The sequence below is a fragment of the Silene latifolia genome, chromosome 11 (assembly GCF_048544455.1).
Source record: "Silene latifolia isolate original U9 population chromosome 11, ASM4854445v1, whole genome shotgun sequence".
NCBI classification, from domain to species: Eukaryota; Viridiplantae; Streptophyta; class Magnoliopsida; order Caryophyllales; family Caryophyllaceae; genus Silene; species Silene latifolia.
Genome location: NC_133536.1, coordinates 180,450,668 through 180,466,996, shown reverse-complemented (window position 1 = coordinate 180,466,996; position 16,329 = coordinate 180,450,668). Strand labels below are relative to the sequence as shown.

General features: G+C 35.8%; 3 protein-coding genes across 3 annotated transcripts; 1 reads left to right on the top strand and 2 right to left on the bottom strand.

The window, feature by feature from the left end:
• The first annotated feature begins 2,852 nt into the window (after nt 1-2,852).
• Nucleotides 2,853-4,962, top strand: LOC141612123 (putative protein phosphatase 2C 72). The gene is made up of 5 exons (XM_074430838.1): nt 2,853-3,064; nt 3,213-3,455; nt 3,583-3,697; nt 4,085-4,308; nt 4,438-4,962. Exons 1-5 carry the CDS (start codon nt 2,909-2,911, stop codon nt 4,636-4,638), a joined length of 939 nt encoding a protein of 312 aa, XP_074286939.1. The 5' UTR covers nt 2,853-2,908; the 3' UTR covers nt 4,639-4,962.
• A 286-nt stretch (nt 4,963-5,248) lies between these two features.
• LOC141612124 (uncharacterized) lies at nt 5,249-11,627 on the bottom strand. The gene is made up of 5 exons (XM_074430839.1): nt 11,484-11,627; nt 10,807-11,082; nt 8,994-9,099; nt 7,268-7,411; nt 5,249-5,682 (listed from the first exon to the last, which is right to left on the bottom strand). The coding sequence occupies exons 2-5, from the start codon at nt 11,073-11,075 to the stop codon at nt 5,434-5,436; spliced, it is 768 nt and encodes a 255-aa protein (XP_074286940.1). The 5' UTR covers nt 11,076-11,082; nt 11,484-11,627; the 3' UTR covers nt 5,249-5,433.
• Nucleotides 11,628-15,087: 3,460 nt separating this feature from the next.
• Nucleotides 15,088-15,750, bottom strand: LOC141614435 (uncharacterized). Its single transcript, XM_074433181.1, has 2 exons — nt 15,679-15,750; nt 15,088-15,585 (listed from the first exon to the last, which is right to left on the bottom strand). The coding sequence occupies exons 1-2, from the start codon at nt 15,748-15,750 to the stop codon at nt 15,088-15,090; spliced, it is 570 nt and encodes a 189-aa protein (XP_074289282.1).
• Between the last annotated feature and the right edge of the window lie 579 nt (nt 15,751-16,329).

The following is a 16,329-nucleotide window of genomic DNA, read 5'->3' as shown; positions in this document are numbered from 1 at the left end:
TTTTTAAGTTTGAGAAAAAAGGAGGAGAAATATGTACTCCTTTTGCCAATCAAGAGTTTTTTTGTTTATCATTATTTTCCTCTCCCTTTTGTCATTTTATTGGTTTTTGTGCCAAAACGAATAAATAACAAATAACTAGGATTGAGGGGTACTTTTTTTTTTTTTTTGGAATGAGAGTGCATTAAATAAAACAGAGAAACACAATGTTCAGTACATCACGGGGGCGGGTCGGGGGAAAGCGGCGTAACAGCCAAAAGGAAATCAGAAATACAAAGTTCAAATAGAAAATGGGGAACGCAGTCCCACTCAAAGCAACCCGCGGAAGGGCTAGTGTCTAAGAGAGCGAAACGGGCAATAGCATCAGCAACACGGTTACCCGATCTCCTCTCAAAACCCAGCTTCAACTGGGGTGAGTCCTGTAAAAGAGTCCTACACTCAAGAATAATGTTAGTACAGTACGGGCCACAAGGATCGAGGGGTACTTTACAAACCAATGAGTTTCTCTGCCCATTGTCAATTGAATTTGAAATAGAATTTCATTCCATTGAACTTATATGAAATAAATTCTCTTTCCTCGTGTACAGGCGTACAGCCCAAGGAGTGAATCACCAAAATTTCAGATCGAATTAGCTTTTGACAACTCTTCTAAAAAGTTAAGAAAGACATCATAGCGATGTAAACCAATAGAATCAATTGATTAATAACAATAAAATATGCACAAATATTACTATACAACCAGTTGTATAATAAGTATTGTACAACCAGGTACATTAATCCGAGCTTATGTGCAATTTTATTGAGTTTTGTAAGAGTTTATTTTTTTATGTTGAAGTGTGTGAGTTCAAAAACTTTAAAGCACAGCTCAGATTCTTTTTAACAAAACTCGAAAACTTTAGTACACAGCTCGAATTCTACACCATACAACCATATACAACTGGTTGTATAATCTACTAATTGTAAAATATGCACGTATAATGGCTATTCACTTGAAGTTTTCACATCTTAAAATTACACTTGGTTATTAATTTTTCCGTTCTGGCAATCGTCAAATTATAAGATGGTGGATAACTCCTCGTGGCCTAGAGAGGCTACCTACGTACCCTCTTACTGTATTATTTATGAACTAAACCTCCCATTTGATAGCTTAAGTTACGTAATAATCCAACAATTAGACAATTATATAATTATATCATGGTGGCAATTGGTATGGTTAGGGTCCCAATCTGATGTAAGCCCCTCAATCTCAACTTTTGTTTTTTTAGAGAACAGAGAATTGGGTTATTATATGAAATCGAGCACCGCAATAGCTAAAATGACTCGCGGAATGTCTCGAAACATATAAAGTTCGTCCCCAACAACATAATGTGCTACACAATTACCCCCTCTTTTAACATGGCCACAAATACCAACATAAAAATTTCACTATCTACATCACAATAACGTTTAATTTATATGGTAAGGTACTAAGGTTATTATTTTATCACTTTTTAAAATTAATTCGAAATAAAAAATGGTACATAAAAATAAGATTGATCACTATAATGTTTTTGTTTAAAATTTTCTAATAAGACAAATATTACAAGTAGACTCGTTATTTAACATAGTTTAATAGCTAATGCAACGTAATGTACGGTGGTACGGGTACCTATCAAAATTCTAATTCCATGGTTCGTTATTCAAAGTCAACGCCTTAATAATGGATTATATTACTATGAAATTTTAACTTTGGTGATGAATCTGCACTGTTGTCCATATCATTAGAATCTGCTATTGGTTTATATTTACAATAATAAAGTATTTTTTAATCCGTCCTTCCATTTGTCATTTAAGACGTCAACAACATTCACTCCCAAATTTTCATCTTTCAGAATGACACATTCTGCATGCTTCCATAAAATTTTAGAGCTTATTTTGTACTCGTAATTTATTACTCCCTCTGTCCCGGTCATTTGTTGTCCTTTTCCATTTTTGGGTGTCTCGGTCATTTGTTGTCCTTTATATTTTAAGAATGAACTTGATGAGTAATTTGATCATTCTCATTCAATTTGTTCCACTTGTCATTTAGTTATTGGTCCTTTCCTCTTTTCTTGGTCTTTGTGCCAAAACAAAAGGACAATAATTGACCGGAACGGAGGGAGTATGATTTTATAATATGAGGATCTTTCATGCAAGATACCTTATTCTCCCTTTTTAGAATATGTTAATCTGTATTGATATTCAAAATTTCCTAATTTTTGGTTTACTATGGACGATGAATTTTCTAGAATTTTTTCCGTTATAGGGTTGTTTACGAAATATTTAACAAGATAATGTTTATTGTTTCAAATTAGTTATACTCAATGGGGCATGTCAGCGTTTCAAAAATAATTTTATCACCTTTTTATAAATTAAACCTCAAAAGTGATTGATGATTCCATACATTTTGTACAAAGTAGTAAATAAATTGACTAAGCTCGTTCAGTTTTAATTACGTCTGGCATGAGATAATTCACGTATAATCAAGGTTTACAAATTGTGCATGGTGCACCTAATAAAAGGTAGCGGGCACGAGTTTTACCATTACGCAAAAATTAGAATCATTCGTTGATGCAAATAAAACAAAAATTTACGAAACTAAAAATTGCATCTTTCACAAATTCTTCCTTTCCAGCAAAGATACGAATCATACAGATGTACACCTCAGATGTCTCTTAAGAGGGATTTAAGGGTAATCTAAAATAATTAATAACAATTAAAATAATAAAAATAATTAGAAAAAATGTAATGTACGACTTTGTGTATTAAACTCTAGGGACAGCTTTTTGGCCGTACATGAATGCTTGGTTGCTTATATAAACAAAGGCTTAGAAAAGAAGAGATCCTAACAAGTTTTGAATATTCAATCTAGATACCAGTATCTTTTATAGACATGGGAAACTGTTCATCTTGTATCTCTTCTAATAATCAAATTAATGCTTATGGTTGCCTTGAAAATGTCATACACAATGGAGGTCATAAGATTGGTTCGGTTTATTCTCAGGTCGGCGCCAAAGGCGTAAATCAAGATGCTGCTCTTTACTATCAGGTCTGTTTCTTACTGATTCACACGCTAATTCTTATATGAGACAGTTTATACAGTTATCATTATGACTTACGCTAATTTTTATATGAGACGGTTTATACAATATTATTGACCTTTTATGATAAAGTTTCTCAAGTTTGGTGTTGTGTAGGGATATGGTACGGAAGATGGAGTATTTTGTGGAGTGTATGACGGGCATGGTTTAAATGGACATATGGTAAGCAAGGTGGTACGAAACCAGTTACCGTCGTTAATATTACACCAAATGAAATTCATGCAATGGGACGATGCTTTCGTTTCTTCTTTCAAAGCCATGGATAAGGAGATTGGGCTTCTCCTTGATAATCTCGACTTGACTTTTAGCGGAAGCACTGCTGTTGTTGCTGTCAAACAGGTATGCTTAATTACTTTATTAAACTCGGTACATACCACCTGGTAACGTCATTTCATTTTCTCTTTTTAGATGGTGTTAGGGAACGCGATTGTTATTATTCTTAATCAGTTTTGTTGTAATTGAATAGGGTGATGACCTTGTTATTGCGAACCTTGGGGATTCTCGAGCTGTGTTGGGAAAATTAACCGAAAATGGTATCCAAGCTGTTCCATTGACTGTGGATTTGAAGCCTGGTGTACCTGGTGAGACTATGTTTTCACTTGATTCTATTGTTTTATTCAGCTTCTTCTACATGAATTATGGGTGTTAGAAAAAAAAACTCTTTTTCATTTTTAACGCGCAGATCGTCTTAAACTAGCTAGTATATATATATATGCAGCTACATGTTCGACTAAAGTTTGGAGCTTTTGAGGCACTAGGACAACATTATTGTTGACGTAGTCGTGTTTTACAATTTTATGAAAATTTACGAAAATAAGGACATACCTTTATGCGGGAAGCAATCAGATCGTTGTGTCCGTTAACTACCCTACGCATCATCTACAATAGATATAATCGTATAGCTCATTAGTCTGTACGTCCAAACGGAATTATTTTCTTCGTGTTAATTAATATTGTTATGGTTGCAGCTGAAGCAGAGAGAATTAAGGCGGCAAACGGCCGGGTGTTTGCTCTGGAGAATGAGAAACACATAGAAAGAGTGTGGTTACCAGAAGAGAACATACCAGGACTTGCAATGTCAAGAGCCTTTGGGGACTTTGACATGAAAAGTCATGGTATCATTGCTACCCCTGTCGTCTCTCATCACCGTTTATCCTCTGATGACCTCTTTGTTGTACTGGCTACTGACGGGGTAAGTTCACCCTTATCTCATGGATGTTTCCTTCTTTTATCAAACGGATCCTTGAACAAACTCGTCTTTACTTGAAACAAGTTGCTGCGCGTAGCTAATGGGTTGTGATTTTGCGTATGTGAAATGCAGTTGTGGGATGTTTTAAGCAATGATGAAGTGGTGTCAATAGTGCGGTCGTTAAAGAACAAAGAAATGGCTGCAAAAACACTAGTAGAAGAAGCTGCTGCAGCCTGGAAGACCAAATTTCCAAGAGCAAAGGTCGATGATTGCACCGTTGTTTGCCTGTTCTTTCAGGACAGGGAAGATTCACTACTGTCTCATACTACCTGAAGGATATTATTAGTCCACATATACATAATCTACCTTTGCCCTTGTGTCTGAAGTCCTTAATGGAAACTAAAACAAGGAAGTGAAAGTCATTCATTCAAATGGTGTCGGGTCTCTGATCCCGTGAAGAAACGAAGAATTTCTGCTCACTATGTTTTGAGTTTACAGGAAAGGGAGTGCTTGGTGAACTCAATAAGGGACATCACTTAATTGTGACGCTGCTTTTTAATGTGTTCGTGTGTATATATGATTTTTGAACAATGTATAAGATTTTATGTAATAATTACAGATAGTATATTAGTAAAAATAAACATTAATACATTATGGTACTAATTTGACTGATCTCGGTATACTTTACTCTGAACACTTTCAGCCGATAGTCTTCATTAACAAGTTCTTCATCCGCACCAACTGCGTTAACACTTTCAGCCGATAGTGTTCATTAACAAGTTCTTTATCAACTTACAAAATCTACCACAGATGGGTAGCCTTCAAAAACAAGTTCTTTATCCGCCCCAACCGCGTTAAACTCATTTTTGATAATTTGTGCACTTCATCATCGGGTTCAAAAGCTAGCTACACATCATACCATAAAAGAGAACGATAACAATGATCACCAAAAAACCCCAATTTAATATCCAATTATAGAAAAAGAGGAGCCATCAGCATACAATGCTTGTGAGCAAGAAGACAGCCACTAAGCCAGTATAACAAGCACTCAATTTTAGTTGCAAAATTCGACACTTAATGCCGAAATTCATTAAGGTACAAATACTTTGCTAGTGGTCAACATCCTCTTCAAGAAACTTGGTCTTTCAGTGACTCCGCTCCAGGCAGATCATCATATGAGACTGGTATCCTAATCCTATCATGGACCGATTTTCGTATTTCTCGCATGTGCATCACCAATTGAGCTTCTCCCGAGGTTTTCATTTCAGGATCGTCGCTGAGATTGGTTGCTAAAGGCTTGACAGTGGCTGGTCCAGCATCTTGAGAAACAATATTATTCTGAGTTGGTGACACAGTATGTGGTCGCCTAAATTGTTTCTGCCATTTTTCAGAGAGGGAAAAGCTTATAGAGAGAAAATTCAAATATACATCTCATCAAAATTTGCTAAACTCTATAGGATGCACCGCAATTGCAAGGGCACAAATATATGCAACACTCTAGATCTTTGATTTAGAGCTATTGATAATTTACGAGTACAATTAATATGTTTCCTGTTTAGGCAAAAGTTTGTGTTAAAATACAAGTTTTAACTTTTAAAACTCATTTTCTAATTGCTCAACTTTTTCCCACTTGTAAGAGTTTTCATAAAATACTGGAGCAAGTATATGAAAATATAAGAATAAATTACTCAATTATGGAGAGGAGAACAAAGACCTACTTGCTCTCATTTTGATTGTTCAGCCAACTTTCCTCTTTGGCTACATATTATTTGTTCTTCCTATGCCCTTTCCTCATTTAGCTAACTTTTTTTTAACATAAAATTACTCGCATGTCATGATGGCAGATGGCCATGATTCATATTCTGGCATTACTAAACCCATTGCTGATCTCATAACTATGTCAATTAGTTTAATCCTACATTCTTAATAACTATTTCACCTAATTAGCGAACTTACCTCCCGCCTGCAACTATCATCCATCCTCCATCTCCACCTTCAACCTCACCACTTTTCACCATTGGCCGTCACCACTACCAACTAAACACTATTCTTTCCTCGCCAAGTCAATTAGTTGTAACTTGTAACCCTACATTCTTAATAATTATTTCACCTAATTAGCAAAGTTACCTCTGACCTGCAACTATCATCCATCCTCCATCTCCAGTTCTCCACCTTCAACCTCACCAGTCCCCACTTTTCAACGGCTGCCGTCACCACTACCAACAAAACACTATTCTGTCCTCACTCCTCAATACCCTCTGAGTTTCTAACAAATGACAACCATCGAGGACAAATTACCACTGATGATTACCACGACAACAAATCAACCTCCCTCCTCTAAATCTGCCAATCACCACTGGAGACCCCACCATTTGATCTCTCCTTTGATCATCTCAAACTACCTCTTCGGCCACTTTCTCTATCTCGCTAATTCGGTCGTCAATGAAATATACATTATGATGTTTTACTGCTGATAGTGATGACATTAGATCTAGTGGTGAATGGTGATTGACTGTTCGCCGACCCATCTACTCCTTAGAGATCGTGATGTTACTGGAGATAGATTGTGAGTAGTTAGAAGTGACGGGTGGGAAATGGGGTGGTGTGTTGATTATGCTTTTTTATATTATGTTTTGTTAAGTTTTAATATGTACCACTTTTTCCTTTTTTAGGCTTATAATTTTGTTCCCTAAAACTATGCGCGAAATATAACGGGAAGAACATAAGACTTGGTAGGGACTCTAGGGAGTATATATAAGAAGTGTATTAGGGTTCCCTATTCACTATCAGTTCGTTATAAAAATGGTCAAATCATGAATTGTTTAAGTTGAAGGTGTTGAAGGATGCAGAAGTAGAGGTAGCAATACTAATACAACTGATACAATTGCACCATAGCCCATAATTTCGTTGTAGTAATTAAACAGTTAAAAATGCCAGAAAAAAGAGTAGAGATAAGACACACCTCAAATTCCTTCCCTTTCTTCATTATCTCTCTGTAAGCATTTGGGTCACGTGTTTTGAGTATATTCCATAAGATACCTCCACCAAATCTATATCGATTACCTTCAGCAGTCTTCTGACCTCCACAAGCTTGAATAGCCTCCACCTGCAATTTATAAATTCTACTTATGTGAAGAAGGCCATGAACATCTTTGATGGACAAGGTAAATCACTGAGACACAGAAAGGCCAAGATTATATCTAAGAAAACACTAAAATGATGTATACAATTACTTAAATGGATCGAAAAAAGTAGGGCAGACTACAACCAAGCATACAATCAACATTCAACAATCACACCACTAGGAGCAAACTTATACAATGTTTTCTAAAATATAACTAAATGGCAAGAAAATAAAACAATACTCCGTATATAATAAACAATCTTCAATACAAATAGAGGACCCTGAAAATGACCCTAAAACCATAAATCACCCTACCCCTATAACGGACCCGAACTTTGCAAAACCCAATTCCCAAACAGCAGCTAACCAAACGGGAATGATACTGCTTCCGGGTCACTGAATCACATTTTTGAATTCTTTTCGATCGGACCTACCCGTGCAGAAAACAACTCGACCCAAACTTCCCTGAAATGACTCATTTAAAAATTAAAAAGAACATACAAACATGCCCCGTCTCATAGCTAAAATGATCTGAAGTCTGAACCTAACCACCGACCCAAATAATCCAATAATAACATGCCCAAAGCAGACCCAGACCTGAAATGAGCCAATCAGAATTAACGAGCCAAAGTGCATATGTACCCAAACTAGCTTGACACATACCTACCCAATTTTCCCATTTGCCAGGTCCACATTATAATAAGTTAATAACCATGACAATGTATTTGAGAAGTTAGCTCTAATTACAGTGACATCGTCTGTTTGCAAACAACAAGGCTAGTTTCTTAAAAGTAGAAGCAACTGGTCAAAGACCTACATCAGTAGAACAGCGCAGAGTCTATCACGCAGTGGGCATCACAGCCCGGAGTTCTGAACACTGTAAGAAGTAAAGGCTTCCTCAAAAGGCATCTGCAAGGGTTTGGAAACAACATTGTTCATCAGAAACTATAATATGCTTCTAAAAAGTCCATATGGTGCCGCTCCGGAAAGGATTTGGCAGAAAAGTAATTAGTTGTCTCACCTTTAAGTGGAAGGCCGTGTAAGATTTTGAATAGAATGGTTAAATTGGACAGTAACAACTCTAGTTCTCAATTTATGTTTGTCAAAGAAGATGAAGACTTGGAGAGGCAAATCACTGAGCTTCTTACAACACGATGGAAGGGTAATATCCTAAGCTAGCACTAAAATATAAATTTAGAAAGAAGAAACTTCTCTTTTAGAAGGGAAAAAAACTATACTCTGATAGTCTGCTGATAATCCTCAGTAAAGAAAAATTATGCGCGATAAATAGGGCAAATCAATTATATGATGGTAAAAAGGTACGATATTCAAAATGTCTGCATTGTCAATGATCATTATCAATAGCAAGTACCGACACGGATTGGAACAAGGCAAACTTCTTTGACTACAGATATATAGAAAACTACTACTGCCACATATGAATCAGATAGCTACACCGACTCACGGTAAAGTACCAAGACTTAGAAGAGAAAAGATCAGAGTAGATACGTCTGTAAGGAATACAAAAAGGTAAAACTATGAAATCTAAAGTTTGTCTCATTACCTCTTTTACAAGATCACTCAAAGCAGAGGCCCCCAGAATGCCAACAGCTGTATATACCAAATAAGACTTTTTCTCTCTCAACCGCTTACAGACACCAATGACAAACCTGTACAAAGTGAAGGAGAAATAAAAGTAATTAGTACTCTGTGGTTTATCCTTGAGCATCTATAAGAGGACTGAAGAAACCATGCAAGAGAGCTATTTACTAACCAAACAAAGAAATTGTATCCCTCCCTCCCCCTTCCCTCCCTTTCCTTCCAAATTCTTTAATCCAAACACACTCCAAGTCCATCAGCCGACATTTCCAACAATCCAAGTTAGTTTGACGATCCGTGACAGGTATGTCTCAAACAACTGGGACAGGGATACTTGGGTATGAGCCCAAGAAGATGATTGGAAAACAATATAAAAGCATCAAATAAACCTGCCAGGTAATTTTAAGGAGTGTGATACTTGACAGAATCCTAAGGAGAAGATGGCATTGCAAAAGCTCAGATTGTCTTATCCTTAGTTTAAAAAAGCATGGGTGCACCTTCTAGACAAGGCCAGGTACTGAGAAGCACTGCTATGGGTTTATCCATTATTTTTTCTTCTAGTTCTTATGTTATGCCGTTCTCTTTATCACTTTATACCTACCATTAATTCCTTTACGTGTTAAATTGTTACCCTTTAGCCCTCTCTAATATCCAAAAAAGGGCACTACTAAAGACAATTTTATTTTGAAAATGTAAAATTTGTTTCAAAAATAGTGCCCCTCATTGTCAAGGCCATATTGCATATAGTGGGGTTCACTCGATGTGCATTCTCTTAGTTGATAAGACAGGTTATAGTATGTGTCCCGATGGTGTTCAAGTGTCTCCTGGGCTTCATGCTCAGTAATTTAGAAGGTGGTTTTCGCTCCAAGTTTTCTAATACAGAGTATCATTCTCTTTTGCCAAACTAAGAAGTTTATCGATGTGCGCTGGCACAGCCACAAAGTTCATAGTCTCTTTATTAAAGAATTATTGTATGATATGATTTTCCGGTTATTCCTTGTTCATAGAAGTGTTGTTGGTATGGTAAGCTTCATATGTTATCCTATTAATCTTAAGTTGTATATATTTGCTTGAGTATTATTGGGTGTTTATGGGCTTGTATGTTTTGAGTTCGGCTGTGATACAGAGAAGGGGAGCGCTAGCATTGCTGCTGGAGTGCTGTCTATATTGCTACTGCTTGTCACTGCTGAAGTGCTGCCTTGCTTGCTTCCTAATGCCTTCGATCTGCCTGCTGCTTGCTGATTCCTGACTACTACATGCTGCCTTCTACCTGCACAAATGCCTTCTGCCTGCTTGCTGATTACTAACTTGCTCTTGCGCGCAACTAATGTGTATAGCGAATCCCCAACATTTAAAGCTTGCGTATATGGGTGACCTGATTAATGAGGTTCGAGAATTTGTTGCCACTCATTTTATGAAGAATCAGATTTTAAGGATCATATAACAGCACTGTTTTATTTTGTGTTAGCTACATAAGAAAGAAAATCATATCATACAATAATTCTTTAATACAGAGTATCATTCTCTTTTACCAGATTTGAATTTTGTACCTTCCTAGAGACTAGAGTCATGGTAAGACCTAAGTTTTAAAAGTCGCAAAGCGTGATGATTCACGATTCGCTCGGGTTGGGTGAATCTGATTATGCAGCTAACACAGAGCTCAAATGGAGCATTGATGAAAAATCGAAAGAAACTAAGAGCAATTCATTGACTTATCGAAAACAGATAAAAGTTCAGGGAACCATTGCCAACAAAAGAAATTAGAGGCAGAAGCAAACCTATCAAGGTCAAAGCGGGTTGGTCCAGGGACAGCTCTTGCTTTCTTATTCTTCCGCTTCTTCTTCTTATTCTTCTTCTTCTTATTTACATCATTTGCATTATGGGTATTTAAATTTCGGAGTTGAGCTTCTAATTCCTTTACGTCTCCTTCAATAATCTTACTCGAAAACGGCCTGTCTACAACCTCGCCTTCTTCCACATCAATCATATCCGCATCAAAGCTCGCTTCTTCATCAATAACATCCAATATACGTCCTCCAAACTCCATAATTTCACTGAACAAAAAAACCAACCCAATCATTAAAACATCTCGAATTCTAAAATGCAACATAGATAACATATTTTCGAAAGCGACTTAGAAAGACAACCAACAAAGGGAGCGCAAAACTAAAGAATCAAATTGAACAAAACCCAACCCTAACCCTAATCCTAACAAAACAAACATTAACAACGAAGATTATGGGGAATTTCACATTTTGATCCCAATAATTGCAAAAACCTGATGCAATATGAACATACACATGCACCAAATTAATTCAGAATCAGATAATCTAAGAAAAAACGCGAAGTCGAGAAAGCACCTAGCGAATTAAACGAGATACAATTGATTTGAAGAAGAAGAGTAAAATTAGAGCAATAAATTAGGGTTGGAGAAAAAAAGGGGGAAATAAAATACCTTGAAGTGGGGGGAGTGCCACCGGCGAGAAGTTGCGACAAAGAGAGAGTGTGTTATGTGTATGAGGCGGTGTGTTAAGTAGTGGCCATATCAAAACCCGTGGGTTAGCACATTCGAATTGTGTTGTTTGCGGGTAGTTTTGGGGGATTGGGATTTGGGATATTCAATTTTTTTTTTTAATCTATATCTGCCTATCTATCAATCTATCTATCTATCTAGGTAGCACGGACATTCCTCCTAATCGGCATTCTCGTGTCGGACACCCGTGTCGGACACGACACTCGTCGGACACACGTCAAAATGTGTCGGACACTTGTAAAGCCGTGTCTAACTTTCATCTTTTATTTGGGCACGTGTCCATGGTATTTTGAGTCGTGTCCATGGTATTTGGACACACTTTCAAACGGAATCAAGTTGAATTTAAGGTAAATGGTGTGAATTGTTATACGGTTTAATTTGGTGGGAAATAAATTGAATTGGGGGTAAATGATGTTCTTTAGACTATTAATGATTTAATGAGATGTCGAAATAGATTGATTATAAGTTGATTTTTTGTTTTGGAAATGAGAATGAGTTATAATTAACGTCAAATTTTACTTTCACTTATTTAAATTTATATTCAATACTTTTTCAAAAATAAAATCACACATAAATAACTATAAAATATATATTTTATTAAATTTAAATGATGTATCCCGTGTCCTAAATTTCATGGGATGCCGTGTCCCGTGTCCGTGTCCGTGTCAGTGCTATCTAGTCTATCTATATTAATAAAGAAAGCTTTTTTCGAGCGATTATAGAGAGTCCAACTTTAGTGAAAGACATTTGAGAATCCCATTATAGTACCATTCTTATGCTATACAATCACAACCTAACGTAAATCATGTATCAATTATCATAATAGTAAACAATAATAAAGTTAAGAGTTTTACTAGACTCCAACTAACTTTGTAGTGTTATATAAAGAGACTATAATTCACAGCAAGCAATATTAGTGTTTTTCCCCTATTATTCCTTTCACTTTTCTAGCTTATGTTTAATTGCAGTCTTTGTCGTTTTATTTTCTTGCAATGTCGATTGAGTATAATAGGACAAATTTTATGATTGTATGCCCACCCTAAGTATTATAGGATGTATGTTTGCTATAATTTAGTTATACTAATGCATGCTTTATTTGTTATTCTACAGTTGTTGTAGTTACGGAGGGTCTAGGCATCAAGCAATCATAAAGATTATGAAAAGTCATTTGTCCGTCATGATTGGTAAGATTTTCCTTTTTAGTGGATTTATTGGTAATATTTTTCTTATTTTTTGCTTTTTATCTTTTTGTATGTATAATAGTTTGTGTGTTTTTCTTTTTAATATTGTTCATCTATTATGCTACTCTTTGTTATTACATGCAGTAGTAATTTTTTTTAATCTGACTTATTTGCATAACCAAAAAGATTTGGGAATTTGAATATTTCAGAAGCACAATCAATCGGTCTAAACTATTATCTTTCTCATCACTCTCTGATTAAAGTATGCTTATACACGAGTATACTCCGTAGTCCGTACGTGTGCATATTGTTAGCCATGCTATCGTTTTTGAAATTATGGTACCTTCGTAGCTCTCTAAATTATGCTTCCCTTGGCTTTCTCTTTTGATAATTTTCATATACCGACCATTAAATGTGCTATTTACATTGTTTATTGTATAATTAAGATTTCATGATATGTTTTTATATTTTTGTTAGGATGTGGAGATTATTAGAGAGGATAACGGACGAACGCGATCGAAATAGACAAATTATTTGAACGAATGGAGAAACTATCATATCAAGCAATATTGGAGAGTCCACTTTTACCATCTAGCTTAGAACATGTATAATAAGGGCCTTTTAAATGTTTTGAATGTGTTTTTCAAATGGTCTCCATAGTTAGAGACCACTAAAGGTGATGCTCAGGGTCGAGGCCACTATAGGCTTTGGTGTAGCCGCTATAACAAAGGCGAAAAATTCGGTTAGAATTTCGTGATTTGCTACACCAATATTTACTACTTTCACACTAATTATCTATACACTTTACCTTGAGTATATATTTTGCTACACTGAAATCGAAATCCTGACCTCGCCTCTGGTGACGCCTTGAAGGTTACCCATACATAAACATCGATTAGTATGGAGCAAATTTGTTGGTCTATGTAATTACTTATGACAAATGTTACGATTTTCCCCATTTTTCCAGTGAAACTTTTTTTTTTCCTAAGGTATTTCTTCTCGCGTCCTCAACTAGCACGTATTAAGTATTTCGAAAGGTTGTGTATAAACATTGCGGAATTTTACTATATGGGTCGATGGTACATATATACCTGTACATATAGACATTTTGATTAGGGAGAAGATGCTTATGGCATAAATGGCATGATCTTAGAAAGCTATAATATCCATCAAACATTATTAGTACTTTCATTAATTAAGTTGTTATTAATAATCATAGATGGTAGTGAACTAATGAATGGATGGGCGTTTTTGTTATTTGTTAATGACCTTAAACCATATTTCACTTCTATATTATTGGACTCGCCCTACGATATCAATTTTCAAGTGATTTTTATGTGTCTTTCACGAAAAAAATATAATCCCTCTTATTCACTATTTTTTTCCCTTTTCTTTTTGCACAAGAAATAAGAAAGTGAATTTGGATCACACAAAATACATTATTTCACATGCAATTGAATTTGGACCACATAAATCAACCCAAAAAGAGAAATAGGGAAGAAAGCTAGAATAATCCGAATAAGGAAATAGGGAAGAAAAAGAAAATAGTGAATATGAGGGAAACGCAAAAGAGATCTAAGTCACCATCTCGAGGGGGCTCTTATAGGTTAACGTATGTGTGAAGATTAATTTGTTTTGCATTTTTTTAATGTAAATATAATAATGTTGGGTCCAGCATTTTAAACGAAGTGCATGTAAGAGAGCAAAAGGAGAGTTTCACTATTGTAATAGATAGAATTGGTTGAAAACGGATGTAAAATAAAGAGCAAAGTAAGTTTTCTCTACGTTTCACTTTTGTGCATGCTAAGTGAAAGTTGTTATCATAAACTTAAAACGTATTTATTACTTAAAATAAAGTGGTATTTATTATTGATAAGAAAATGGTACTATGCATACTATAATGTTAACATACATTTTGTTTTGTGAGGACTAAATTTCCAAATAGATTCTTTTGGTATCTACTTATTAACATGGGTGGGAATTGGGATATATATAGTACATGTAGTTGGCATCATAAGAGCTATAAAAGACTAATTGGATAGTGAAAGAAAAAACTAAGACAAGATAGTTTTATTGCGTTTAAGATAATATTATATTCTTTACTTAATAGAGTTCTATTATAATGCTACGTATATTAGAAGCGCATCATCGAATATGTATCAATTTAGATATGTTTATTTAACTTAAAAAAGCTACAAAATAATTTTTTACAAGAATTACATTGTAGATACAAACGTTAACATTTGATAATCATTTTTTTTTTGGTTTGTAAGCTTTGATTAATCAAAAGGATAATACATGATTACAATCTCATCAACTTAAGCCATAACAAGAAACAAGAAAACTTATACATTGAAACCTAGGCTATTCAACCAACTAATTTCAAGCTGCTGGATAAGAGAAGATACTTTCTGCTGAATTCTAAGCATAGCTATCTTCTGTACTTCTGAAACAAGCATCTCAGGTCTTCGAAGTTTCAGTTCAATCCTGCAAGTATTCCTTTCCATCCAGAGGACATACCAACAAGAGAGTTTAACCACTCTCCAAACTTTCCTCCTGATAGTAGAGCAATTACCAGGAGGGGTTTGGAACCTCATATGTAACCAGTGTTCAATAAGGCTAATCACCTGTTTGCTGTAAGTACATTCAGAGAAGAGGTGAGCATGAGTTTCTGGATCAAGCTCACAGAACACACAACAATTGCTGCCACTAATCCCAAACTGAAATAATTTGTCTCTTGTATTCAGAGCTTTTCTCTGAATAAGCCAACCAATGACACTATGCTTGGGTATTGTCCAGCTGTCCCAGACATCCTTGTACCAAGGCACAGGAGGGTGTGAGCCCTGTAGCCATTAATAGCCTGCAGAAATGGAGTAACCTCTGGCATCAGAGATCCAATGGCTACCCTGGTAACCAGTAGCTAAAATACTTTTAACCTTACATATGTTCCTCCAATTCCAGTTAGAATCTGGTGGAGGTGAATATGTATACCAGTCAGCACCCTTCATATAGATATGATCAACCCATAACACCCATAGACGATCAACTTTTGTATAAATCCAGTTCACCAATTTCCAACAGTAGCAATATTCCACACCCCTGCATTCTTAACACCCAAGCCCCCCTCTTTTTTACTGTAACAGACACTGTCCCAGGCAACCAGAGGAGTCCTCTGGTACACAGCATCACCATTCCATAGGAAATTGCGACAGAGAGCTTCAATCCTTTTTATAACACATTTTGGCAGAAGAAAAATAGAGCACCAGTAATTATGTAAAGTGTTAAACACAGAATTAATTAAGATAAGCCTACCAGCATAGCTCAATTTCCTAGCTCCTATTCCCCTAATTTTAGCCACTATTCTCTCCACAAGGATATTACAGTCATGCTTAGTTAATCTTCCAGCCTGAATAGGCACTCCTAAGTATTTAAAAGGGAGTACACCCTCCTGGAAACAAGAGATAAAAGTAATATCCTGTCTCAAAGCCTCAGTCACTCCATTAAACACCACTTCTGATTTAGAGGCATTTACCTTAAGGCCAGAGGCAGCAGAAAAAGTAGCCAACACCCTCAAGATAAGCATAATA

Bases quoted from the DNA above. Each gene is read 5' to 3' on its own strand.
- LOC141612123 (XM_074430838.1), top strand. From the start codon at position 2,909: ATGGGAAACTGTTCATCTTGTATCTCTTCTAATAATCAAATTAATGCT. The intron at 3,456-3,582 runs GTATGCTTAATT...GTAATTGAATAG, and splicing joins CTGTTGTTGCTGTCAAACAG to GGTGATGACCTTGTTATTGC. The intron at 3,698-4,084 runs GTGAGACTATGT...TTATGGTTGCAG, and splicing joins TTTGAAGCCTGGTGTACCTG to CTGAAGCAGAGAGAATTAAG.
- LOC141612124 (XM_074430839.1), bottom strand. From the start codon at position 11,075: ATGGAGTTTGGAGGACGTATATTGGATGTTATTGATGAAGAAGCGAGC. The intron at 9,100-10,806 runs GTTTGCTTCTGC...CACTTTGTACAG, and splicing joins ACCCGCTTTGACCTTGATAG to GTTTGTCATTGGTGTCTGTA. The intron at 5,683-7,267 runs GTGTGTCTTATC...GAAAAATGGCAG, and splicing joins AGAAAGGGAAGGAATTTGAG to AAACAATTTAGGCGACCACA.
- LOC141614435 (XM_074433181.1), bottom strand. From the start codon at position 15,750: ATGAAGGGTGCTGACTGGTATACATATTCACCTCCACCAGATTCTAAC. The intron at 15,586-15,678 runs GTTAAAAGTATT...TAATGGCTACAG, and splicing joins ATTGGAGGAACATATGTAAG to GGCTCACACCCTCCTGTGCC.